This window comes from Melospiza melodia, chromosome 27 (assembly GCF_035770615.1).
Source record: "Melospiza melodia melodia isolate bMelMel2 chromosome 27, bMelMel2.pri, whole genome shotgun sequence".
Lineage (NCBI taxonomy): Eukaryota > Metazoa > Chordata > Aves > Passeriformes > Passerellidae > Melospiza > Melospiza melodia.
The window spans coordinates 9,117,888-9,145,440 of NC_086220.1; the positions used below are offsets into that span (position 1 = coordinate 9,117,888).

The 27,553-nt window shown below is 53.3% G+C and overlaps 1 protein-coding gene across 1 annotated transcript; it reads right to left on the reverse strand.

Moving 5' to 3' along the window:
• Positions 1 to 151: 151 nt before the first annotated feature.
• RNF19B (ring finger protein 19B) lies at positions 152 to 26,883 on the reverse strand. The gene is made up of 10 exons (XM_063177684.1): positions 26,802 to 26,883; positions 13,202 to 13,875; positions 7,768 to 7,973; positions 5,324 to 5,468; positions 4,613 to 4,775; positions 4,088 to 4,202; positions 3,512 to 3,652; positions 3,160 to 3,367; positions 1,551 to 1,682; positions 152 to 959 (listed from the first exon to the last, which is right to left on the reverse strand). The coding sequence occupies exons 2-10, from the start codon at positions 13,762 to 13,764 to the stop codon at positions 473 to 475; spliced, it is 2,160 nt and encodes a 719-aa protein (XP_063033754.1). The 5' UTR covers positions 13,765 to 13,875; positions 26,802 to 26,883; the 3' UTR covers positions 152 to 472.
• Positions 26,884 to 27,553: the final 670 nt, after the last annotated feature.

A 27,553-nucleotide genomic window follows, 5' to 3' on the forward strand; every position in this document is an offset into this window, starting at 1 on the left:
GTTCTTCCCCTCCTTTCACCTGTACCCAGCCCTGCTGCACAGGGAGAGGGGGAAGAGAGACCTCTCCTCTTCCCAAGCCTTTGGGAACAGCATTCACGTGGGCAAAGGCAGCTGGAAGATTTCCCTTTGGAAAGGACGAGCTGGACTCAGGCCCAATGACAACCAGAGTCTTTATTCCAACAGTCCCTTAGGATGGTTGCAGACATACAGACACACGTACATATTTACACTCTTACACACCTCACAGAGTTTGAACCAATAAATTAAAACAAAAAGAGGGCGAAGGGGGATTTCTTATTTTTTTTCCTTTCTTTTTTTTTTTTTTTTTCTTTTTGTTGGGTTTTTTTTTCCTGTAAGAAACAACTCCCCAAGGCGAGGCTGGGGGAGCCAGCTGGAGGATGGCAAACAGAAGCCAACAGGGACACGACCCCCGGCCCAGAAGCTGCAGAGTGCCAGCGGCAACGTGCTCAGCTCACACTCTGGCCTCGATGCATTCCAGCTGGACCATCTCGTCCAGCCTGCAGCCCTCGGCTTGGGCACAGTGGCTCAGGTGGGCACTTGGGCTCTGGGCACCTCTTGCTCGGGGGGTCTGGGGGCAGCCTGCCGCAGTCTGGCACGGGGGGGACTCGCACTCGTCCGAGGTGAGGTCGGGCACGTCGTCGGACTGGCTGTCCGAGCTCTCCAGGTCGCTGCGGATGCTCTCGGGCTGGGCCAGGGTGATGTCCCACGTCTGGCTGCCAATGCAGTCCTGCTGCTCGCAGCTTTGGTGTTGGCACGTCTGCTCCTGCTTGTCCTCCTCCTCTTCCTCCTCCTCCTCGTCCTCCTCCTCCTCCTCCTCCCCGTTCTCTGCCATCTGGGTGTGCACGTGCAGGGAGTCCTCTGTGCTGCTGCCGCTGGTCAGCTGGTAGTGACTGGGTTTGGCTTCAATGTCCACCTGGATCTCCATGTTATTGCACTCCCTGCAGGAACAGCCACCACCCTCACGTTACTGGGCTCTACTGGGAGCGCCAAACCCCCCGAACATGAGCAAGATGCTGCTCATCACCCCACAACTCACTGCTCTCCTTGAGTCCTCTCAACAAAGCCAAGATCATCCCAAAGCTCCAGAATCCTCTCAAAGTGCCAGAACAGCCCCTGAGGGTGCTGGGCTCTGCAGATCCCCTCCCCACACGTGGAATCTGCCCCCAGACTGTCCCCAGCCCTTCCTGTGCTAGAAGGATGGAGGATCCCACCCCCAAACATGAGCAAGATGCTGCTCATCACCCCACTGCTCTCCTTGAATCCTCCCAACAGAGCCAAGATCATCCCAAAGCTGAGCCAAGGAAAGCTCCAGAGTCCCCTCAAAGTGCCAGGACAGCCCCTGAGGGTGCTGGGCTCTGCAAATCCCCTCCCCACACATGGAATCTGCCCCCAGACTGTCCCCAGCCCTTCCTGTGCTAGAAGGATGGATCCCTGTGCAAACACGGCCATCCCACCACCCACAGAGCCTGCATTTTTCCAGGACAGCCTCCCACCAACGCTCTCCTCAGCACTCCAGGTCCTCCTCCTACCTGTCCTGGGGGTTGTAGGAGCTGATGATGGAACCAGCCATGGCTCGGGTGCTGGCGTTGTCGCTGATGGCCCCCAAACTGACCGAGTCTTTGGGGAAAATCTCCTTCTGCACATCTGCCTGCACTTCCAGCCTGTGGGGAGGAAGAGGCTTCCTCAGAAATGCTTTAGGAGCACCAACGCATCCCTGCTCCTTACGGGAAAGCACAAAACCCATCCCTGCTCCTCATGTGAAAGCAAGAGCCCCCATGAGCTGGCCCAGCTCAGCGTGACAGCAGTTTAACCCCGGTGGCTGCTCTCGCTCAGCCTCATTTTTGGCTGCATTCAGGCAGATCCATTCTGTTTTCCATGACGAAGGTGAGGCCGTGTTTACATCCATGACTCACACGATTCCTGCGAAGAGCTGATTTCCATGGATCTCACACACCGGCTGCCACATCAACACGTGGCTCTAATCACCCAGCAAACTGACTCACAGGCAAGTTAGGAGGAAAAGCTGTGGTGTAACCTCCTGGCTTTTGAGAGCCATGGCCCTGCCTGAAGAACAAGAAGCACCAAAGCCTCCAGGCTGGGCTGACAGGGCTGGGATGGCTTTAAGCAGGGCAGGCAGGAGCTCTGTGCTGCTCCAAATTGAGCTGAAGCATCAGCTCTGTGGTCTCAAGGAGCTCAGGAGGGATCTGTCCTCCTTGCAAGAACTAGACTGGCATCAGAAACAGGATCATGGAATGGTTTGGGTTTGGAAAGGACCTTAAAGATCATCCAGCTCCAACCCTCACATGCAGGGACACCTTCTCCTAGACCTGAGAGCCCCATCCAACCTGGTCTTGGAATATCTCCAAGGATGGGGACCCCACAACCTCTCTGGGCAGTCTGTGCCAGTGTCTCCCACCCTGGGTGCTCTGGGTTCCAGATCATCCCAGGTGATCTCCTAGACCTGGTTATTCTACAACAGACCAACACAAAACACCACAGCACAGCCCCTAGATCAAAGCAGCTTCACTCACACTCCTGGGCAGCTCCCCAGAACAAACCCACTATCCACTATCAAACCCACTTTCCACTATCAAACCCACTTTCCACCATCCCAGGCTGCTCCAAACCCCATCCAACCTGTCCTTGGACACTTCCAGGGATCCAGGGGCAGCCACAGCTTCTCTGGGCACCCTGTGCCAGGGCCTTGCCACCCTCACAGGGGAGAATTTCTTCCTCACATATCATCTAAATTTTTTCTCTTTCACTTTAAAGCCATTTTCCCCCTTGTCCTATAGCTATCTTCCTTTGCAATTAGTTGTTCTCCAACTTTTTACTAAGACTCTTTAAGCACTGGAAGGCCACATTGAGGCCTGCCCTTATGGACATGGCTGCTTTCAAACCTCCAGGAACTCTGCTGGGGGGAATTACTCCAGAAGGAAACGTGTCTAACCCTCGCATGGAATGGAAACAAATAAAAAAAAAGAGAGGAAAAAAAAAAAAAAAAAAGACAACTTTTCATATGCAATGAACAATTTATCCACGATTTTTAAGCTACCTGCTTCCATAGCATCACTTCAGTGAGCCTACAGAGCTGAGGGAGCCTTGGGGTGCCCTCAGCTTTTCCCAGAGCCCCCTTACCTGCTGTACTTGCCCTTGCTCCCTGAGAGGACCCCCCCGCTCAGGGTGCCCCCGGACAGGGCAGCAAAGCTGGCAGTCTCACTGTAGTTGCCCTGGATGACACTGAGCCCGTCCGTGGGGCTGCCACTGGTGCTCAGCACGCTGGTGAGCCCCTCAATGCTGCTCTCTCCAATGCTGGGGTTCTTCAGGGCCCTCCAGGCATCGGCCACTGCGGGGAAGGAGAGCACAGGGGGTTGGAATTGGCACAGGGAACGCTCGGTTTTGATGTCTCAGATTTGGGAGGCATCAGGAGCTCAAAGCACCTCATTACAAGAGCATTTTGCTTCACCCCCTTCCCATCACCAGTCATTACCTGTGATGGGTCCATCATCTTCATCAAACTCGATTTTCACCCCCTTTCCATTGGCTGTGCTGACCCCGCAGCCACCGCCCCGGCACAGCGAGATGGGCACGACCCCATAGACGTAGGCCAGCATGATGGGGACCCCAATTCCTGCAGAGGAGGATGAGCTGGGTTAGGAGGAGCTTAAAGATGAGTTAAGATTTTTTAGGGACTCTCTCAGTTGTGTTTTTGTTCCTTTTAGAGGCTCCAGTTCACGGTTATGCAGACAGACAGTGGGGGAGCACTGTGGGCTGAGCGGGGGAGCCCCAAAAGCATTGAACCCCCAAGGCATCACCAAAGCATGACAGGAGACAGCTCTGTGTGACAAAGGGACTCCAGGATGGGCTGTGGTGCTGCAGACAAGCCCTGTGCTGGCTGTGGGCCAGCCTGAGCACACCAGGATGTGAGACAGCATTGTGCCCAAAGCCACAGGCAGCGGCACTCTGCAAACTGTGCCCAAAGCCACCCCCGTGGCACAGGGCTGGGCCACCCCCGGGTCTCAGTGGCTCCTGGGCCAGCAGAAGGGACAGGGCTGAGCCCACTTACCCACACTGACAGCAGCAATGACCGGGGAGGCAATGACAGACAGGGTGACCCCACCAGTGATGGCCAAGTTCCTCTTGTGCTTGGAGGTTTTCTTCCCCTCATACCTGCTGTGGATCTGATGGAAGAAAAAGCACCAGGTGAGAACAGCAGAGTCCCAGGGGACATGAAGAAGTGATTTTACAGCTTTGCCAGCTGCATGAGCCCTTGAAGAACCTCATTTTGAACACAGATCTCCTCACAGGGTCTGTGTTGAAGGAAAAGAAGCAACCACAAGTACAGGGCTGATGGGCTCAAAAAGAACCCCTGGGTGCTCCTGGGTCAGGGCAGAGGCACAAAAGAAATGTAAAATGCACCAGGATTATCAGCCACCACCTTCCCCTTCCCACACAAAGCCCAGGAGATAAGAGAAGCTTTAGAAGAGAAAACTGAATTTGGGTTCTATGAGGAGATCCACCCTTCCTATCAGCTCTAAATTTCTGCTCAGCACAGAGAACACCCCAAACCCTTTCTGCCCCCCACACTCACCTTCCTCCCCACATACACAGGGATGCCAATGACCATGGCAGGAATGGCAATGCCAGCAATGAGGGAAATGCCCACAGGAGCTCCAATCAACGTGCCCAGCTGCCAGAGAATCTTCTTTTTACGGCTCCATGGCTTTTTGCCCCAGAATGTACAGCCAGAGGGGCTGCATGGAAGGGCAAAAAAATTACATCAGCACTCCAGCAATTCCTATGAGCTCCTGAGAACCCCACGTTCAATTTGCACATGAATAAAACCCAAAATTTAGGGAGCAGATAGACAACACAAATAAGTTTTCTGTCTTTTCTACCCCCAAAACTTAGGAAGGAGGTGGACAACACAAATGAGTTTTCTGTCTTTTCTACCCCCAAAACTTTAGAAGGAGGTGGACAACACAAATGAGTTTTCTGTCTTTTTTACCCTCAAAACTTAGGAAGGAGGTGGACAACACAAATAAGTTTTCTGTCTTTTTTACCCTCAAAAGGTGATTATCACACTGTTGGGTCTATGTTTAATACTCAGTACACCAAGAGCTCTCAGAGGCAATTGTATCAGGAGCTTTGTTTGATGTGAGAAGAGCACCTGAACGCTGTAAAGTGGGATCAGAGTTCACCTCTTTGGGTCGGGAACAATAAAAAAAAGGGTGAAAGTCCAGCTGGGGCAGTGAACTCCTGCCCTGAGCCTGAGAGAGGCACGTGCTGGTGCCCTGCTCACCTGAGGTAATGCAGGTCTGAGATCTCCTTCATGCAGAGCCAGCAGAACTCGCAGCCACACACGGCACACGTCATGTGGTTGCAGCTGCCGTCGTTCATCTTGATGATGTAAGCACTGCAGCGTGGGCAAGGCTTGATGTCATCAGCTGAGGGGAGAACACAGGGAATTCGGATGGCATCTCTGCCCTCAGAGCCAGCAGTCAGCCAGGGCATCCTCGTTAAGGACTGAAATCTTTATTTGCTCCACAGCAGAAACACCTTTGCTGCTCGCAGGGGGTGGTGTGTCTTTAATTTATCTAATTTTGATGTGACAGACCCCACCAACAGCAGGGGCCGGGGAACAACAGCCACTTTTAAAAGCTTTTTTCTAATCTTGAATGGGATGTATTCCAGAATTCAGGCTTAAACACAGGGAACAAGTCATACCTGCCCAGCACAAGGAGCCATTATTGAATTGCTCCACGGAGGTGATTCACGCGCCAAGAACAACACGACAACTGGGAGAACAGGCACGGGAGAAACCCCAAACCTGGCCTAAATTTAGGGGACATGGGGCTGCAGCCACACACAACTCTGCTGCTGGCAGAGCAGGACAAGGGGTTTTCATCCCTTCCTTAATTCAGGCATCATCTGATCGTGGTTATGCAATGGCTGTGCCGTGGTTCAGGGCTCAGCAAGATGAAATCCAGCTGTGAGCCCAGCTCACACCTTATTAATCACCAGGCTGGATCCAGCACGGCGGGCTGGGGAGAAACCACTGTCTCAAAAACCTCCCTTCCCATGGCTAAGTGCCCTTCCTGGCAGGGATCTCTTTAACAGCATAGAAAATCTGGGTTTTTCTGCTGGCTGGGGTGTTTCTATGCTGTCCATTCTAAGACTTCTCTAAATTTGGGCATGTTGGGCCTCAGCACACCACTAAGCCACCTCAGAACCACCCACGACAGCTCCACACTGAGTGAATTAATATTTAAACTCCTCACACAGAAGGAAAAACAGGGTATTTTGTTTGGGGGGTAGGGCAGGGCTTTAACAAACGGCCTCACTGCCCACTTCCAGAGTCAATACAGTTATTTTTAAGGAACACAAACTCAGCAGACACAGCAGCTCCTACCAGGCAGTGGAGGAGTTCTGTGGGTTGGCATTTTCTTGGTACCTGCCATCAGCAAGACCTAAGAGTGCACAGAGCAGAGCTCCCCACACTCAGCTGGCCGTGAATGCTGCTCCTCACCACCAGGCAGCTTTGAGGCTGCAACAGTAAAAAAGTGACTGCTTGTTCAGGGTTTAGATCAGCAAAAAAAATACAAGAACATCCAAGATCAAAAGAGCCACAAGCAGAGCTGGGGCGGATGGGGGGAGTTGCCGTGACACAAAAGGACCCAAAGCACATCATCACCTACTGATCTATTTGCTGCTGCTGGAAGAGATCAGATGTGTTCTAACGCACAGGAGGAGGGGAAATGACTCTGAGTTTCACAGCTGCTGGAGAACTTTGAGGGGAGGAGGTTTGCACGGTGGTGCTGCTTCCTCATCACACACACACAGAGCCAAGCAGCCAAAAAATCAGGGTGTGACTCTTGCAGGGCAAGGAGCTGGAGCCTGGTGGGTCTCTCTGAGCTTGGGATATTGTAAGAGCCTAAATGAGGGATGTGGGCTCTTCAAAATGCAGTTTATTGTATCCAAGATGTTACAGCAGCCCAGGGTGGTGGGTGACAGAGCTGTGCCCACAGCTGTCAGCTCCAGCTGCAGGCAGGCCTGGAGACCCTTTGGTTTTGGTTAAAAATGCATTATTTACTTTTCTTTTGGCTATAATACATTATATACTTTTCTTTGCTTACAATGCATTCTATACTTTTCTTTTGCTTACAATGCATTCTATACTTTTCTTTTGGTTACAATGCATTTTATACTTTTTTTGTTGTTACAATGCATTATTTACTTTTATTTGCTGAGCATCTTAATACAGCAGAACCAATCTACACCTTAACTTTTATCCATAGCCTATCATAACTAATGTAATTACCATATTCATGTTCCTGTTCTCCAATCACTAAAAGTCAGTACATCACAGTTTAAGCTAGAAGTTGTTTTTCAGTTTTCTTGCAGTGGAAAATTCGGAGACCTTTTTTCTACTTGCAACATGGGCAGGCTTGTTTGCCTGTGCTATCTTTTTGCTCAGCAAAAATATATTTTTGTTTTGAGGTGGGTTTATCCTTTGCTCTAAGCCATAAAACCCCCTTCTCACTAACACATCCTTCGCCTCCTTGGTTATCCAGTAATGGCTCAGCAATTCTTTTCTTCTAGATCAAAACTCGCTCCCATCTCTATTCCTTCATCAAACTCTACGCTTAAAAATCTTTCTGCTAAGCACACGCATCTGTGAGGCTTTCTGGTCAAACTTCCATCCTTCCCAGGAGGATATTTGATGAGAAAAGGGTGGATCCATACCTGGCCCAGACTCCTGGCCGTAGCTGAGGCCCGAGGTGTGCTTGGTGCGGACGCGCAGGGTCTGTGCCCGCTGCTGCCGGGCCATGTCACACGTTTGGTTGGGGTGCCAGATCTGCTTGCAGTGGTAGCAGAACTCTGTCTGGCAGCCCTCCCTCTCACAGGTCAGCTTGGGGCAGCTGGCACAGCCGTAGGCGATCACTGCGTACCTGCGGGCAGGAATCCAAACACAAAGTCACCAAGGGAAAGTCGCTTTTATAAAGTCACCAAGTGAGAGTTGCTTTTATAAAGTTACCAAAGGAGAGCTGCTTTTTTAAAGTTACCAAGTGAAAGTTGCTTTTATAAAGTTACCAAGTGAGAGTTGCTTTATAAAGTTCCCAAGTTAGAGTTGCTTTCATAAATTTACCAAGTGAGAGTTGTTTTTATAGTTACCAAGGAAGACTTGCTTTTATAAAGTTACCGAAATTGAGAATTGCTTTTATCAAGTTCCCAAGTGAGAGTTCCTTCATTCACACACCCAGAGCCACCAGCCCATCTCGTTCCTGGCCATCAACCTCCACAGCAGACACATTCCTGCGCTCTGCAGGGTCTGGAATTAAGCAGTGCTAATTGGGTTACTCGGGGCAGGGACCTTTCATGCAGGCAGCTTGAGATGCTGAGTTGTTCTCTGCTCAGTAACTGCTGGCAGCTCTCACTGGCAGCTCACACAGGGCAGATCTGTCTGGCCCAGTGTGCCCAGCTAACTCCTTGCTGTTTCCTTAGGACAGGTCTGTGGATGGTCCAAAAGAGTCTAGGAGAGCTGAGCTTGTCCTGGGCACTTCTATCAGCTGAATGATCCTAAAAAAGTGGAATAGCAGCTCCAGAATAACAGCTCCATACATAGCTAAGTCAACAAGCGAGCTCCTCAGAGCTTCCTTTTCCAAAGAGTGGTGAAGAACAATGCCCTCCTTTTGGAACAAGCCAAAACTGGAGTGAAATAACCAACTGTGCAAGAGAGAGAGGCCAAGCTCAACCAGCTCAGCGTGGCACGCCCAGAAGGAAGTGTCCTGTGTAGACAGAAGCCTAAGCAGCATCACCAAGCAGTGCTGCAGAAATCTGACTGACAGGCACTGAGGATGAGGCTGTTTCCATTGGCAGGGGCTGACATGAGCAATCCCAGAAGCGCCTTCCCAGTCCTGCAACACCCATATGGCAAAAAGGGTATTTTTGTTAGTGGTCAGGGGAGAACAACTCCTATTTAAGGTGTCACATTCAGAGCTTGTGTGGCTCCAGTTGTATTTTGCCTCTTCTCCTCCGAGGCAGCAGCGTGAGAACCACTGAATGTGTCATACCACAGTGATTCATATCCCGTGGGAGTTTGAGCAACTTCATCCTGCCAGGCTACGACAGCATCGCCAGAGAAACAACAGCTGAGGGCTGCCAGGCACGACTGCAGCTCTACCTGGGCATCCACACACCTGCCCTGAGCCCAGCAGGAGCAGAGATGGGAAAACTCCATCCCTGGAAGTGTCCCAGCCCGTGACTGGATGAATATTAAGGTCCATTCCAAGCCAAACCCGTTCCTTTATAATTCTGTTCCTATATAATTTTGTGATGGAAATGATCCAGAGGGTTGGGAGGGATGAATTTGATTCCTGTGCATCTTGTCTAAGGAATATCCCACTAAATTTCCTCACCCTGCCACTACTCCCTGGCCTGCCCTTGGCAATTCATGACTGGATGAATTTTAAGGTCCATTCCAACCCAAACAACTCTGTTCCTATATAATTCTGTGATGGAAATGACCCAGAGGGTTGGGAGGGATAAATTTGATTCCCATGCACCTTGTCTAAGGAATATCCCACTAAATTTCCTCACCCTGGCCTGCCCTTGGCAAAACAGAAAGGAAAAGCTTCATGTGCCCAGCTGTGTTGTGACACTGCTATTTCAAACCATAAGAGCAGCCTAGGAGAGCTCAGTGTAATATATTAAGCACACTCTAAATTAACTCCCTGCTCAAAATGTTGGGTTTTTTTAAACACTCAAGAAATTTAAATCATCAGCATTTATATTTTATTGCTGGAGCTGAAATATCATGCACAAGGCCACAGCTGTGGGGAAAGAAGCTCCAGGAGTGTCTAGTGGGGATGGAAATAACACATCTCCATGTCAAGGTCAACTTGAAAGTGGGTTTGGAAGTGAAATGCTGAGGAATAGACATGGCAGGACCTGGATGGACAGTGGTTCTCCTCTTCCACTGGCTTAAATGGCCATTTTTAGGCTCAATCCTTTTAGATAAGAGAAGTTGAGTTCTCCTCCCTGAGTTTTCCCCACAAAGCAACGTGAGTGTCTTCCTGAGACCCCAGGAATGGCACAGCTCCATTTCCAGCCCCCTCCTTGGATGGCCACGAGTTTCCTCCTGCCCATTCACGGATCTCAGCCCACACACCTCCGTTTTCTTTAAAGGTTCTGTTTTTCTCCCAAGCTTTTGGGGAAGGCTGCAGTGTGACAAACACTAGACAGCGATACCACCTGATTGTAGCAAGGGGGGAGAAAAACAACAAAAAACCAGAGCTGCAAACACAGAAAATGATTTGTTTTGCCATTGATGGCGCATCAATTGACCAGGGTTTCCATGGCAACACACACCGGTGTTGTGTTCTCCTCCTCCTCCTCCCGGGCAGCACAGCCAGGCTCTTTCATTTAGGAAATGATGCAGGAGGAAGGCACAGGATGTTTTTAGGGTCCTGTCACAGCCCTGCTGCCCTTTGATGCCACCACCTCAAGGGGGGTGACCAGAGAATGTCACCCCAGCCCTTGTGGGGTGCCTCTGTGGCATTGGAAATGATTTTGGCAAAATCATTTTAGCAAAAACTTAGCATTTTTGTTGTAACTTCACTCAGGGGTTTTGTTGGCCTTTGCCCAGGGGGAAGGGAATTGAAGTTTCTCTTCAAAAGGCCGGGGGAGCTGAACATCAACAGATTGGGAGGAGCCAGGAGGAACAGAGGAAATAAAGGGACATCAACAAACATCACCCCCTGGTGAGGCTGCAGACACCTGGTCTGGGGAAAGATAAGAGAACCAAAGAAGGAGGGCTGAATTGGCATCGAAGGGATCAATAGCCAATAGGAGATGGAATAATATGGAATTTGAGACCAACTAACAAGAATTTCTTTGAGGGTTTTAATGGGAAATGTCTGGTAAAGAACCAGGTGGGATGGAGGTATTTTCACTGCACAAGCCAGGCATGTGTGGATGAAATGATTTCTGCTGCACATCTTGGCCGGAATAAAGGAATGCCTCGATTCTCTGCCACTGAAATGACGCTGCTGGCGAGTTTCAGTCGGGGTGACAGCAGTGGGTGACACCCATACCAAACATCACCCTGCCGTGCCCCCAGCCCTACACTCCGTACTACTCCCGGCACTACTACAGCGGGGAAAGCCCGCTGTAAATAATTCATACCCTGATTTTACATAAGCACAGCCACACAAGCTCTGCTGGGAAGAATGAATAGGGTGATTAATTCCTCTCCCTGCCGGAGGGCTGATTCCAACAGCCTTTGTTCGAGCTGCTACAGACACACCAGCAGCGCTGGTCCACCAGAGCTGTCTCCAACATCTCCAGCAGCCCCGGGGTCGCTTCTTGCTCTTCTGGGCAGCTGGAGGAGGATGCCAGCATGTCATCCTGCTCTGTGAGGAACCAGGGAGGAGGGTTTAGCTCAGAGAAAGGGCCGAGTGTGGCACCAGCCTGCCCAAAATCCCCCAGAGGAAGGGATGGAAGTGATGGAAGGGATCAGGCTGCCTTGCTGTCACAGAGGCAACGCCCTGGAGCTGGTTCCTTCCAAGCAGCCAGCCCGGGTGACGCCGCTGTTTGTACACCTTATCCCGGCCACAGATAACATCACAACACTCAAGGAGCTGAGATTCGGTGAGCAGGAACCGGATTTTCTCCAGCCGGTCACCAGCAGAGGCATTCCCTCCGTGGCTGCTCTCTGTCCCTGATCTTATCCCCAGCGCTGCTGAAATATCGAGATCTTGCACTTGATTTGGCTTCAGAAAGGAGCAAAGGTGTTTGCTGTTAACTTCACCCTCGGAAGGAACAAGCCCTCATACAGGATGCTCGAGAGGCCATGAAATGGGTAATCTGAGCCAGGTTCACTGATTTGCATAGGATGCCTATTACAAGGCTCTGATTAAATCTTCACAACCCTCCCACCAACTTTTCCATTCCGACTACTAGGTCAGACTTTCCTTTCATGTTCTTGCTACCCAAAATTGCCCTCCAAGCTGAGTCGTAGCTCAACTTCACAGCACTTCTCTTAAGTTCCCCGACCAAGCCCTTTTCCAGGCAGCTTTGGCTCACGCCCCAAACAGAAACCGAACAGAGCTCGTTTAAAAGAAAAGGGAAGAGAAAATGAAAGCAACACGTTCATAACTACACAGTCATCAGGCTTGGCTGGGCTGACTTCTGGACAGACAGACGTTTCCTCACTTGGGCAGCGGACAGTGAGTCAACATCACTCCTCTGTGCTGTGTATTCCTGTCCTCACTGGGAAAAAGTGACTGGTTACTGTTCCTTCTTCCCCACCGCTGGAGGCTGCAGCGCTGTCCCCATGCTGGACTGTCCCCAGGACTGGCAGAGAAATGCACAGCTGGGAAAGTCCACACTTATCACTTGTGCAGGAAAAAAGGTTTCTGTTCTATTAGGGAAGCAATGGCTCTGCTAAAACCCCCTTCAAGTCATATCACTCCTACCCAATCTGTGTTTTCACAATCCCCAAGGTCAAATCCTGGAGCTCTTGAGAGATAATGGGGATAAGATGGAATTTTGGTACCCAAGGCCTCCCAGCTGTCCTGAACAGACTGCAGATAAGCAAAGAACCTCTGTGATGAGGGCTCTTCATGGGACACAGCAGGACCAGATGTGTATTATCAGCAGCACCCTACTGAGGGTGAGCCACCCCTCTCTGTGCCATCCTGGGACACACGTGGGGCAGGACAGTGATCCCAGGGCCATCCCAGCCGGGATGCCATCCGCAGGACATGCTGGGGATAGGCAGCAATATAGCGGATTCTACTTCACCCAGCTATCCCAGCACGTGTTGGGGACAGGCAGCATCCCTCCAGGGCAGGGTCTACCTCCCCAACACACCCCAGGGCAGACAGATGGGGCAGCACCCTAAGGAGACAGCAGGTTTCCCTGCCAAGCTGTCCCACCGTGGAAGAGACACGCTGTCCCAGGACAGAGAGGACAGCACCCTATGGGGACAGCAGTTCCCCACTCCCCAAGATGTCCCAGGATGGAAGGGACACGCTGTCCCAGGACGGAGAGAACAGGAGGACAGCAGTTCCCCACTCCCCAGGCTGTCCCAGCATAGAGAGACAAGCAGGTCCCCCTTTGCCCGGGCTGTCCCAGCACGGAGCAGCATCACCCCAGCGCCACCCGCATCACTCACCCGCAGTCGGGGGCCGGACACCAGCGGCAGTCGGGGTCGGCGGCGAGGCAGCGGCGCAGCATGAACTCCTCGTACTTGGCGACGAGGTGCGGGGAGTCGCGGAGCAGGCGGCGGATGTCGGCGGGGTTGAGGCGCTCGCTGCACTCGGGGCAGCAGATGTTGACGCGGGACTCGGTGATCTCGATGCGCAGGTACTGCCGCAGGCAGGCCCCGCACGACCGGTGCGGGCACGACAGCAGCCGCGGCGCGTTCTCCGCCGGCTGCCGCACCAGGCACAGCGGGCACTCCAGCTCCTCCTCGCCCTCCGGGACCACCGGAGCCTCCTCGGGGGGCGGCGGCGGTGGCGGCGGCGGAGGGGCCGGCGGGGCGGCGGGGGGCGGCGGCGGGGCGGCCGGGGGCGGCTCGGCCTTGGCGCGGCGGCGGCCGCCCGCGGCGGAGGCGGCGGCGGCGGAGAAGACGCTCTGGAAGGAGAGGCGGCGGCGGCGGCCGGGCTTGGGGCACTTGGCGGCGGCCGAGTGGATGGATGAGGAGCGCGGCGACTCGGAGTCCCGCTCGGAGCCCATGGCGGCGAGGTTAGCCCGGCGGTGTCACCGGCGGCGGGGTCCGAGGTGGAGGCAGCGGATCAGTGCGGGGGCTCCGGGCGCCGCGTCCCGCCGGGCGCTGCCTCGGCCGCGCTGTAACGAGAGCGGCGCCGGGGCCGGGTGAGCGCGGCCCCGCCTCGTCCCGCCCCGCACCGGGCGCGGCCGCCGCCGCCGCCATTTCGGTTGTGGGCACCGCCCCCGGGCAGTCCCGGAGCCTGCGGTGCCCGTCCCCGTCCCGCGGCTGCGGTGCCTGGAAGTGGCTTTAAAGCGTCTCAGTGAGGTAGAGCTGAGCCACTGCTCTGTTTCTGCGCTTCCCTCCTTCCCTCAGCGCCTCCATCTCCCCTCAGCGCCTGGTTCCCCTCAGCGCCATTGCTCCCCTCAGCGCCATTGCTCCCCTCAGTGCCCAACCCTCCTCAGCTTCCCGGTTCCATCAGCACCCCCTGCTCTCCTCAGTGCCCCCATGTCTCCTAAACGCCCCTGTCTCCCTTCTATTTCCCCTCAATGCCCTTGGTTCCTCTCAATACCCAGCTCACCTCAGCCCCTGGGTCCCCTCAGCATCCCCATTTTCCCCTCAGAGCCCTGATTCCCTCAGTGTTCGGGTAACTCATGGTGGCATTCATAGAGTGTCCTGCATAAGGCCAGGAGTTGAATTCGATATTCCTGATGGGTCCCTTCTGTCTCAGTTTGTTCTATGACTCTCCCTTCGTATTTACATCTTCTCCTCAACATCTCTCACTCAGCACTGCCATGGCTGCCTCACCCAGGGCCTGGAATGAGGGGAATCTTGTGGCTGGATTGTGCAGAAAAAAAAGGTTTCTATTTAAAAAAACCCTGGGACACTTAGCTTTTTAACATCTCTCGTTGTTGAGGGGTGTCTATAACCTCAGGAACCCCCTCTAAATCCATCCATCCATCCATCCCTTGTCCCTCTCTGTGTGTCCCTCCTTGATAACGTTTCTGAAGATCACATAAAGATTTACTCAGCTGGGAACTCCTCCCCGAGTGCCAGGTTTAGAGGCACTGAAACTCCAACCCACATTCTCACTGCACTCATGCAGAAAGTTAAAAGCCTTCGTTTCCTTCCAGGGTTCCCCTGTGCCCAGAGGGGTCTGCCAGCCTCACATCCCATCCAAAGGCAGATAAACTAACAGGAAGGATGCTGCTTCTTATTATGCAGGGGAGCTGAAGCAGAAAGATCTGCTGTGTCTACAAAGAGCCTCTTAAATCAGCACAGAAGGAGCTGCCTTGCCTTAGACTGTCAGCTCTGACTGGACAGACTGTGGTTATTCATGTGACAAGTGTGGCTCCATCACTGTCTCCCAGCTATCACTGTTCCTGGAATCATCTCCCTCAGCAAAGCCTGTTTGCATGATTATTATTACCAGGATCCTTCCAAGAGCTGGGATGGGAACAAGGAACCAGGATTTTGGTGCTGGTGCTGCTGGATTGCTGTAGGCAAAGACCCCAGATCTGTCGGCACAGGGAGGATAATGATGACACTTCCCTGTCTGATGGGTGAATGAAGGCACATAAGGAGTAAATCACCTGCACAAATGAAGCTTCCTCCTCTCCTAAACGCCCTGCAGCAATCCTGCTTTTCCCTGTGCTCCTTCTCCATTAATTCTGTGCCTGCATACACCCTCCCTCACTGCTTATCCCAAGATGTCTGCTACACCCAAGTCCTTCCCCAGAGATTGCATTCTCCAGACATTTGTCAGCTCTTCACATTCCGGGGCTTTGGACAAGCTGGAAGTTTTGGACCACACTTAGGTTTGGCCTCAGAGTGGTAAATTCCTGCCTGGGATCAAAAAATCCCCGGTTAATTAGCAAGTTAATTTGGCAAGGGCCAAACAGCTCTGCTCCAAGAGAAGCAGGGATGCTTCCAGGGTGTCTGTGGAGCACATTTTCAATGAGCTGTGCTCCTTGGGCAGACATGAAGATCTCCCTGATACTTTGTGGTGTGGAATTCCCAGAGGAAAAGAACGCTTTTCCTAGGGAAAGGAGGGAGAGTTGTTATATTGGTGTAAAACGAGATTATATTGAAATTAACTACTATTTTCTTGAGACAAGCCAGGTATGAGGCATTCTCAAATGGCTGTCGCTGCCCATCTGTGGCAGAGACTGTCTTGCTTTGATGATTTCACTAGAAAAATCACACTCTTGACTGAAATAGAGAAACCTGAACAGGACTTGTGTGGGATGGATCTCCCAGACAGCGCTGTGCCAGCTCAGCCCTACGTCCTCTGCAGCGCAGAAGCAGACTCCAACTAATTGTGGGAAGGTTTCAGCTCAAAAGCTAATGTGAGACAGGCCTGAATTACCAGTAGTGCAGACATAAGAGAGCAAAACCATCTGGAGCTCCTGGGAAAGGACGGGCTGGTGGGGCAGAAATGACTCTTCGCTGCCTTATATGAGGAATCACGATAGCAGCAAGGCTGGGGGAGGCCAGGGTAAATCCGAGTGACTTCAGAGCCATCTTCCCTCCTCCCAAGCTGTGCAGAGGTTATATATTTGAGGGAACTCAGTGCTTTTATGGAGCTCTGAGATACAGATTTCCCTGCTGTGGTTCAGAGACATCCCAGCTACTTAAAATCAAATTCTCCATGGCAAAGGTGTTTCTCCATGGCGAGTTTCCACAGCCCTTGCCAGGAGCAAAGGCTCCTGCTCAGCGTGTTCCTGACGAGCAGTTTGAACCCGGTAGTTTGTTTTGATTCAAAAAAAAAAAAAAAAAAAACACAAAAAAAACACCAAACCAACAAAACCACCCCAAGACAAACAGCCAGGAACTGGAAGCAGAGGGCAGGAAAGCAAGCTGCCAGGGAGGGAAAGAGGCTGATTGGGAAGTCACCGGATTGGGAGTGAGATCACATCAGCCCCTCCCCGGAGCTGCGGGGAAAGCTGCCACCAGCCCGACCGTTAAACTGGGGGATATTTGAAAAGATAAACCCAAACCAAACAAACAAACAAAAAAAAAGATATACAGAAGGCGGGGGCGTGGCGGGGGGGGGATTCAAACGCTGCAGCGAATCGTTCTGCAAATCCCGGCTCCAATAGGCAAATTGGCTTTTGCTTACGCTGGCAGAAAGCTGGAAGATTGCTGACTTCCGACCCCGCTGGATTTGGCACAGGCGGCTTTTAAAGCTGCCTGAAAGCGCTGTGTCCCCCAGGAAGGCTTTGTCCAGACACCGGTTGGAGCCACCCCACACTGCCCAGTGCCGTTCCCAGCCTGGATAAAGCCACCTGGGGAGGCTGAGCTGGGCTGGACCTGCTTTTGGGAGGTATTTCTCTTTCCAGAGAAATGTCCTCGTCACCCACACCCCAAAAACCCCCTGAAAGGCAGAGTGACAGCTCTGTCAGTGTCGAGGAGGAAGCGCCTCTGGTGATGTAATGAAAATTCCCCTTGGTAATTCAGAGAGTGAAAGCAGAGGCTGAGCTGCTGGGAAGGGATTGTGAAAGTCAGACTGCATGGAGGAACCGGGGTGTGCCTGGCCGGGAACATCGCTGTGGCAAGAGGCACATCTGTTTATGTTTGAACTGAAATTCCAGCTCCTACCACATCCCCTTTGCCCACCTTTCCCCCCTTCCAGGTGACCCAAATATCACAGGTATGGGAAATACCTGCCTGGTGCTCTCCTCCCTGGCCTGCAGGACACAGGGGTTGTTGAAACAATTATTTCAGGACACACAAAGATCCAAGCTGCCTCAAACCTCTGGAATGCAGGCACTGAGGTGTGAACCCTTCCCTGGCACTGCCTCTTTTCTCTGGAAGTCCCTGGGTCTCCTCAGGGTTTCTCCCACTTTTCCCAGGAAGGGATGGGCGGGTTATTCAAGGGCTGCATTGCACAGTTCAGAGAAAACCCAGCTCGTGTTGCTGCTTGCTGATGAAATGCAGGAAGGAGGGGAGCAGTTTTACACCGGGAATTCTTCCTCGTTTTTGTACAGGGAGGCCCAAGAATGACTCAGCTCTGGTTTTACTGGGCAGGCTGAGACCTTTGGCCCTATTAAGGTGGGACAGCCAGGGTTCAAGTGATCCAGGTGCATCAGGATGCCAAAATGCAGATGGCAGTTTCAGGGGTCTCTCTGCTGAGGACCCACCATGAGCCCTACCTGAGATGTGCTGCACTCGCAGCATCTGGAGGAGGATGAGGGGGACAGACAGATTTAAGTAGCACAGAGATAATGTTAAACCTCTCAGAAGTGCAGTGTGAGGGGTCCCCCAGCTCCCTGCCCTGGAGAGTTGTGCCAGGGCCATGTGGGCTTCCCTACTCCTCTTTTACGGGTCCCAGCTCCAGGGCAGGGATGTCAATCTCGGCTTGCCCGAGGCATTCGGCAAGGTTTAACCCCGAGAGCCCGGAGCTGTGCGGGATGAACACTGAACGTTCACGGGGAGCAGCTGTGATTGCAAGAACTGAAGCTCATTGGGGTCATTTTCTGCCAGGGCCCCGGGGAAGCGCTGGCCCATAATGACATGCACTGTGATCGTTTGTCAGATGGAGATGTCATTAACGGCCCCTCGTGTCTCTCCAGGGAGGACACCCGAGGCTGGGGAGGGCTCTCCCCAGTGTGCACATCTCTGCCTCTATCCACTTAGTTCGTGTTCTGTTTGCCTCTCCTGGTCCCCCGAGATGTGTTCAGGGAAGGAAGGAGATGATTGTGCTTGACTCCTCTTTTCTCTGCTGGACTTCACAAGGATTGACATACTTTTAAATGAAGAGGAAGAGGCAGGAGATGAGAGCCTTGGGATCAGAAATGCAAGGCTCTTCCAAGAGGATTTGTTCTGGTTTAGTCTGTGGTTACACCTCCTCTCCCCTCCATCTCCCCATCCCACTCTGCTCCCTCCTAACACCCACACATGCACGGCAATCTTCCACTCCCTGCTGTGACTTTCTGGGGAAGAGGCTGTCATGTGAAATCCTGGGAGATAGAGAGAGAGAGAGAGAGAGGGAGAGTTACCACATGGAGCTCTCTGACAGCATCACAACAGGCCCTGCAGAACAGGCCGGCAGCCGGGGGAACGCTGAGCTCCCCCTCCCCGAAATCCTGGGCGCTCCTCTCACGGGTGGCAGCTGGGGGGAGCAGGGGAATCGTCTTGGAAGCTTGGGAGCCGCCTACACACATGGCAAGGCTTGTCAGCAGCTGATAAAAGAGGTGGGAGGTGGGGAGATTTCGAGGGGGAACAATGTGGAGGCTCTCATGCCCACATAGCTCCCCCGTCCTGTCTCCTGCAGGGCTCCCACAGCTGGGATGGCCACAGCCTGGCCCCGTTGGTGACACACGTGCAGTGAGGAGAGACCCCGAAAAGGGACTCGGATGTTCCTCAGCAATGACGCAGAGGTAGGGACCATTAAGCAATTACTTATAATAGTAATCTGACATGCTTTTCCCCTCTACAAAAAGCAGCATTTCCTTTTGTAATAAAAGCACAGGCTGTTCTGAGTTCTTTATTCACCTCCACGCTCGCTGAACAGCTTTGGGGATAGAAGTGACAATGATCCCCGCTCTCAAGTCACTCTCACCACTGACCTGCTGCCCTTAATGATGGGGGATTTATAGCTGAGAAGGTTTAGCACTGTAGGGTGCTGCCATCAGGATAGGGCTGGCCAGATCCATGTGGCAAGAAGAAGGAGGCAGACTCCCTCCTCACCTGAGTCATTCAATAGACAATTAAATGTTTGGTGTTGGCGTAAACACAGGCAAATTAGTCACTGGAGAAAACCTCAGTGCCTGTGATGGCTGGCTGTGGTTAGAAGGGTGGTGACAAACACCTGTGACAGCACAAGGCCAAGAGATATGGAGATGGCATGGCATGGCATGCTCCTGGCTCTGGAGTATCTCCCTGATGCCAGCTTCTTTTTGGGATGCTCAGCGTCTTGCTGAGCAAACCTTGCAGCGTCAGGACATGAGCAAACCTGGCCACAGCAGAAGCAGCAAGATCAAAGTGAAATCTTGAGGAGGAGCACCCATGGAGAGCTAAGGAAGAGTTTGTCCTGCCCTTCAGAGAGCAGATGCACCAGGCAGAGCTCTGGCACGGGCTTGGATTTCTGCAAGGAGAACAGAGTGAGGCACTGGCCTGGTTTCCAGGAAAGGAGAACAGTGTGTCACAGAGGAGGCAGTGAAAAGACCTGAGGCTTCTGCCTCAGCTTTCAGTCTTACTCCTGCAGACACGTGGGTGCTGGGGAGTTCAAAAGGCTGAAGTGGAGCTGTCCTGCAGCTGGCACAGGACAGGAAGCTGTGGGCCCCTCCTGCAGAGCTGCTGGAGCAGACACCATGGAGGGATGTCCCTGTGTTTGCTGGAGATCCCTGCTCAGCTCACATCAATCCCTGTGATTGTGGGACTGTGGAATCCAAGGTGGGCAGGGAGGCTTTGGTACAAGGCACCATCTCCAGTGCTCAGAGCCCCCCAAAGACACTGGCAGCCCATCAGCAACATCTCAAAACCTCACAGGATCTCTGACATCCTCTCCAGCTGGTGCATCCCACAGCACAGGTAGGGCTGGGCACACCACACATTTCCTCCAGCTGACCCACCCATTTCCTATTTTCTGCAGACATGACAACTAGTGAGTTAATCCTGCAGGCCATAAACTAAGCTGTATTAGCAGACACCATCTGTCCTTTTTCATTTGCTGATGCACGACCTATTTTGCTGTGTAGTGGAGCAGGCACTGCAGTTTTGGGGCTTGCATGTTGCAGTGTCCCTGTTGCCAGGGCATCATCCACTGCTCACAGGGACCTGCTGGTGGGAGAAAGCTCCAGTGAACTGAGCACCACTGGGACCTGCTGCCATGGGCAGGTGGTGGACGAAGCCTGTCCCTGTGGCTGCCTGGCCTCCAAGGAGGTTTGGGCTTCAATCCCACAAAGCACCTAGAAAGGGAAAGGTCTCGGTAGAACCTCCAAGGACAAGAGCACAAACTGCTCTCAGCAGGGTTTTCTGAAGCCCCTTCAGCAATGGCCACATCCACATTCCCTCACTTGTCAGGAGGTCATGGAGAGATCTGAATTCTCATCCCAAAATGATGTTTATGGAACAGGCTCAGCATTCCAGCCACTCTGCTCTGGCCTGGAGTAATTCCTGTGCTTTACAGAGCTGAGCAGTGGCAATCACACCAGGATAGGGAAAGACAGGAAGAGAACTCTTCCTTTATCCCTCTGCTCATGCCTTGGAGCAGTGTGGTGACCCTTGTCTGGGTACAGAAGTGCAGACATTGTGAAAGGTCATAAAACCATCAGGATTTTCCAAGCCAGTTATTATTTGACTTTACCAGCTCTCCAGGCAATTCCAAAGGTTAGTCCCTTGTCAAAAGAAGCCTCCTGAATTTACCAACTTTCAGTTTAACTCAGCGCTGGTGGCAGGAATTTTCCCTGAGTTCTGAAACAAAAAGCCAGGAAATTCTGTGGATGTGTGCTAAGGAGTCAGGAGGGAGCTGGGTGCTAACACACTCATCTGTTCCTCAGAGCCATCATGATCAGTGGTCACTGACCTCTGGACTCCCAAAACCAGCCAGAGAATTTTCAGCTTCCTGCCTCACTGCACCAAAGAGGAAGGCAGAGTGGAAGGAATTATTCAGACTGGCCTTAGCCAGACCACTATTCTCTGACTTAGCTCACTTGCATTATTTGGGTTTTCCAAAGGACTCCCAATTTCCTGGCTAGGATGTGGCCCAAACCCACCTCCTTCTGTGCCATCAGTGTCCTCTGAGCATCCAGCACTGCCAGAAAGCTCAGAAAGCTGGCCTGGAGTCATTCCCCTTTCCTGCTAAGAGCTCTTTTCTCTTACAAACTGGCTTAAGCTCTGAACCCTGGGCTTTCCCACCCTGAAATCTGTGATAGCTCCTGCACAGTCTCACTGCCTGCAGAGGTGTTTGACCCTCAGCTTCCAGCAGCACCAAGCCCTGCTGTCTCCTTCCTGCCTTCCCTAAGCTTTTCTCAGTGTTTCTTTGTGCTGTTGACACTGCACCAGGTTTGATGTAACGTTCCACAAAATGCCCTGGTGTTCCTGCAAGCTCTGCCTCCCCATCCTGCACTGGGAAAAGGGGAGCTGGTGCCAGGGCCTCTGTGCTAGGACAGACTGACAGTTTGGGGTGTAAATTAAATCCCAACTGTGTGAGACTGATCCCAACTTTTCTTCTGTCTCTCTCTGAGCTTTGGGAGGAGGAGGACTGGCTCAAGAATTGTACTGATCTCAGTCCAGGAACAAACATTCCCTTTCCACAGGCCACAGCCTCTCTCTCCTGTGTGTCATGTGAGGAAGAGGAGCAGGGAAGGGCAGTGCTTTGCCAAGACTAGAGCGTACCCAAAACTGTGACTGCTGTCAGGAGGTGGGAAGGAGAAGAAAGAGCCCGTGTGGTCAGCCCTGGAAAGGGCAGCTCCTGCTCAGAACTGCCTGGGGAACAGTCCCATTTTCATAACCAGCAACAGCTGTGAAAAGGGGAAAGAACAGCGATTCTGGGCCCTGCCAGCAGCACCTCTTGCCTGCAGCCAGGCTGGGGGAGCAGGGAGAGCTCCCAGCACAGCTCTCTGGCCCCACAGCAAGGAAAACGTTTGTCATTTTCCAGAGGGCTGAGCCAGCATTAACCAGGTGGGGAATGTGTGAGCCTCTCACTCTGAACATGTGCTTGCTCAGGGTTCCCTTGTCTCAGCTGAGATCTGACCCTTGGCTGCCAGGCCCCTGTCCCCAGCTCAGTCCAGGGCTGTTCCCCTGTGCTCTGTTTCTGCAGCACAGGGTGGCCAAAGGGAGAGGGGAGCTGCCCTTCATTCCCGGGCTGCCATGGAAAGGCAAATGGGGTTTGTTCTGCTGGGTTTTGCTGCTGACCCACGCCTTCCTTCCCCCAACCTCACACAGTGACCACAAGCCCATTCTCTCTAACTTCAAGCACAACCCACCTTTACCACAACCAGGAAATTCCTCTTCTCCCTCCCTCCTCTCCCTCAGCCCTTCACCACCATGAGAAACACTCATCCCTCACTGGGGCTTGTCATCTGTGGGCTGTCTTAACCAGTGTTGGAGCAAACTGCCCCCTGTGCTGCCTCAGGCTGGCCTGTGCACCGCAGAAAATTGAGGAGGAGGTTTCTGGGGCGATCAGTGTGCACTGAGACCTCAAATGCTTCTCTGAAATCAGGCCCTGCTGTTGCTCCAGAGCATCCTTCTAACAGGGAGGCAGCAGCCTCTCATCTGCCCAGCCCTGCCATCCCTTTTCCCCTGAGCACCAGGAAAAGTCCAGTGCCTGACACTGAAACAGCAGTAGCTGCCAAGAGCCTCTCAGCTGCCTCTGAGTTACAGAATCCCTCCCTGCAGGCTCTCAGGAGGAGCTGTCAGCAAAAACAGCCCTATTTAACCAAAGCAGAGACAGCCTGGCTTTACATGGCCTCCTTCTGCCTTTCCCTGCTCCCCTGGAATTGGGGAAAAGCCTCTCAGGGCAGCGCCAGCTCCTGTGCTTCTCCCTGGATGTGAAGCTCAGCTCAGCAGCACCCAGGGGTTCACACAGCTCTGGGTGCTGCTCCAGCTATTCCCTCTCCCTTCCAGGGATCTCCTGCAGGATGCACAGCCCAGCACCCAGGGGTGCTCCCCATCCCCAGGACGGTGCCCTCAGCATGGGATGAGCAGCGAAATCGCAGCTGGAAAATCTGGCAGGGGACGTGGAGCAGAGCCCTGTCCCCGGGCTGAGCACCAAGAATGCCTCTTTCCCATCCAACACGCCAAGGCTCTGAGCCCTGCCAAACCCCAGTGTTTGTTCCTGCCTTTGGCAAGCAAGGGATGGCAACAAAAGCATGTGCGAGGCAGAAGGAGTTCAGTGAAGGAGGGAAGTGGGTTTCTCTTGGGTCTCTGTGACCTTTTCTGGTTTGGAAAGAACAGAGATGTGCAGAGATGCTCACAATGCACAGCAAGGCTGTTTCCACTGGCCCAGCAGCAGAACAAACCTCGTGGCCTCCTTCAGTCACAAGAAATTGGAGCCCAGAGCCACAGCCCAGCCTTTGGCTGCCGGGGTGGAAGCAGGAATCCAGCTCCTGGGAGTTGGTGCCTTTGCCTGTTTGCAAGGAAAATTTATGTGCAGCCACGGAACCTCACTGTGTGCCTTGTCTTCCAGCCCTGCTTCTCTGGGATACAGCTCCTGCTGTGGGATGGGAACAATTTTTCTTCAGCTAAGTTGTTTTGGAGTCCATGGCCTGGGAGTTGTGTCAGCAGTGCCCTTGGCCATGAGGATCCCATTGACTCTCACCTCTCTCCTTGGAGGAGCAAGCACAGAGAAGGAGCTCTTGGGGCAAGGCCAAGAGAAGGGCTGAGACTGAATGACTCCAGTGATTTTTCCGTGTGCTTCCAGCCCTTACAGCTCAACCTCAGAGAGGAAAAGTGGTGCTGGCAGGAGGGAAGAAGAGGACTGGGGTTCTGTGCAGGTAAATCAGGAATGCACCTCCATCCTTCAACAGCTGAGAGTCAGGAGCAGGTTTATAGCAAAGATAGAAAAGCTGATTTGGCCAGAGGGATAATATTTCTGTTGGGAACCAGAGAACTATTGATTACTCAAGTAACCTCAACTATTTAACAAACAGCTACCTCAGCAGAAAGAAATTTCAGCCTGGCTTTAGGGAGAGGATTGAGGGTCTCCAGGGTGGCCAGGGTGGCAGGAATGTGAATTCCCACTCTCCTTGACTCTCCTTGCTGCACTGCTGCCCTGCCTGCTCCCAGTGGCACCAGATAAGGAGTGAAAACAAACACCAGGGAGGTGCCTGTGAGTGCCCCAACAAAGGAAGGGGAAAATGTTCACTGCAGTGGAGTGGTGGCCAAGATAGCCTGTGAAATAGGCAGGATTAAAATGTCTCACAGGACCTGGCTCAGCTCCCAGGGCCTTCTCTGGACACTGGCACAAAGGCAGCTCCTCCTGATGCTCCAGGTCTCTGCAGAGGCTCACAGATCCATAGCACTTTTCCCAAAGGGAGCACGAGTTCCCAGTTAATTATTTCTGTATTATTGAGTGCCTGGCAGTGACAGCCTGTGGTGGGGGCTGAGCACACAGGTGACAGAGCATGGCTGTGGGGACAGGGTCACACCAAGGCACCGGGAGCATGGCAGAGCCTCAGCTGCTGCAGCTGATGTGCAGATGCCAGGCTTTGTAATATTCACATGATCATCCCTTTTGCAGTGTAGGCAAGAATGGGGGAAAGCAGGGAGAGCCAGCTGAGGCACAGAGAAGGTCAAGGACTAGGAGGGGGTGACTTGGCCTTTCTGTTTGTGAGAGGTCCTGGTGCCATTCCTGCACTGAATTTTGAATAACCTTGAAAAAAAATCAAGTTGGAACATGACTTTGAGGCAGTCCTGCTGCTGGTCATGCAGAACCACAACCTGGGGAATGAAACTGCGGAAGAACAGCAGTGTTAACTCCTCCCTGCACCCTTCCCAAGCTGGCCCTGGGAGCCCAGCTCAGGCTGTGCCCAGGGAGGTCCCCCTTGGGGCACAGGGGCCCATCCCCAGCTGGCTCCCTCCCAGCACAGCTGCCCTGGGCAGAGCTGAGGGCTGGCACAGAGCAGCTGATGGGCCCTCTCCTCCCTGCCCGCCCATGCCAGAGGCTTGGGATGCAGCTGGCCCTGCAGCCAGCTGGGTGACAGCACTGCCTGTCACCCTCCCAGCGTGGGGCTGCCACCCCTTGCCCCCAGAGAAGCCCCACAGAGCAGCACAAGCTCTTGCTGTTGGCACTTTCCATCCCATAAGCAGCACTGTGGCCACATGGGCTGCTCCCAGGTGGTCCCAGCAGACCCAGCATGGGTGCCTTGGTGGGGAGGGATTGTGCCTCACACAGTAATTTCTTCCCTAATTAAAGCATATTTATGCTTCTTGTTGCAATTACACCTCAAGCATTCCTCTGTGGTGCCACTGGGTCACAGCCCCCAGCCCTTTGAATGCCTTGGGAAATGTGTTGGTTCAACAAAATGGTCGTGACAGGAGCATTGGCCTCTCCCTGTTCTTGGATTTCAAGCAAGGTTTCTACTTTGTGCCTCTTCCATCTCCACCCTCATACTGGTTTCTGACACCCACAGGGGTCACCAACACTGTGCTTTTGACCCCAGCTGTGTTTTCCTCAGCTGAGAATCCTGACAGGCCACAATCAGGTCAGCACACATGAGGGGGTGCCCACAAACTCATTTTCTACTTTGCTAAGGCCATGTAGCCTGAGTGCAGGTGTGGAGTCCCCACACCCCACTGCTGTGGGATCCCACAAGCAGCAGGGAACCAGCCCAACTCTTGGATTAAGAAAAAGATGAAATTCCCCCCAGGAGCACGGGCCAGCACAGCAAGCAGGTACTGCTGGGCAGAGGTGACTGTCACCCTCACTCCCTCTGCTAACAAAACAGATCCCGTTATGCAACCCTTGTGCTAAAAGGCAACACGACACCCAGAGAGGCTTCAAGGACTTGGTTGTTTTGCCTTCCAGGTCTGCAATCCCCAGGATCCACATGCAGAGAGCTGCTGGCAGTGCCCATGCACCTGGCTGCCTTCCCCAGAACCATGGCACAGGCAGGGAAGTGCTGAGGCTGCTGGGGATGTGCAGTTTAGGATTCCCACCACAAACGCGCTGCTGGGCTCGGTCCCAGTGCGCCAGCTCTGCTCTAAGATAAATGCAACTCAGGGGATGGAGTCTCAAACTTCTGATTAATTTCATCAATGAGAAATTGATGAAATTAATCCCCAGGGAGAGCTCTGCTCTCCTTCTCCAGCCAGGGACCAGGGCTGCTCTCCAGCCCGTTTCTCCTGTTCTGGAAGTGCAGGTGCTCCTGGCTGTTCCCAGTACAGCACCAGTGCCATACACGCTGCTCTCCTGGGAGGAAGCATCTGCACCAGTTCCTGCACCAGCCAGCTGGGCTCTGACCTGCCCTCACTGTCCCACAGCCAAGCCCTGCTGTGCCAGGCTGTTCAGGCATTGTATAATATTCCCATTGCCCAGCAGCCATCCCCCCGAGAGATGCCGAGGCAGGCGCTGATCCCACAGCATCGCACAGAGCCCCCCTGCCCCGCTGCCATCCCTTACCTGTCCCCGGAGCCCAGTCCGGTGCCGGCTCTCCCCTCCGCAGTCTCCCCGCTCTCCCTTTCCCACTCCCGCTCCCTCTGCGCCACCTCCCCGCGTGATGTCAGCGCAGCCCGGCCCCCGCAGCCTCCCCGGCGCTCCCTCCACGCCACGCAGCCGCCCATCGCGCCCCGCTGCTGCTGCTGCTTCCCTGCCCAGCGTTGCCACAGCGACAGCAGGGGAATCCCATCCTCTGCTCCTCCACCGCCCAGGGCCTCGCTTGGTATCACCCACTGCATTGGGAAGGACAGGGCGACAGCAGGGGACAGCAGGCAGTGGTGGCTTTGTGGTTCAACAAATCTGGAAGGGAAGGGAGAGGGAGCAGAGGCAGCCCGGGGAAGCAGGCTCAGAGCAAACAGGCTCTCATCTTACCTGCAGCAGTTCCACCCCTGTCCCCTGAGCTCTGCCCACCTTCCCACTCCCTCCATCAGTTCTTTGTTCTCAGCCCCACGTGTTCCTCAGCTCCTTCATGGCTGTAGCACCGTGATGGCACCAAGTCCCCAGAGACATCTCTGCAGCGGCTTCTCCTCGCCCCCACATCAAGGTCAGGGATCAGGTTATTGATCAGAAACTCAAGCCCAGCTCCAAAGCAGACCATCAGGAGTCGGTGGGTTCATTACCACCAACCACAAACCCACAGCGAAAGGTTTTCCTGCAATCCCTGTCTCCAATGGTTTCACTGGGAAGGGAGAAGGGCAGATACATTTTTAGGACTG

Coding starts and splice junctions, on each gene's coding strand:
- RNF19B (XM_063177684.1), bottom strand. CDS start 13,764: ATGGGCTCCGAGCGGGACTCCGAGTCGCCGCGCTCCTCATCCATCCAC. Junction 7,974..13,201: donor TGTCCGGCCCCCGACTGCGG/GTGAGTGATGCG, acceptor TCCTGCCCGCAG/GTACGCAGTGATCGCCTACG. Junction 4,776..5,323: donor TCAGACCTGCATTACCTCAG/GTGAGCAGGGCA, acceptor CCTTCCATGCAG/CCCCTCTGGCTGTACATTCT.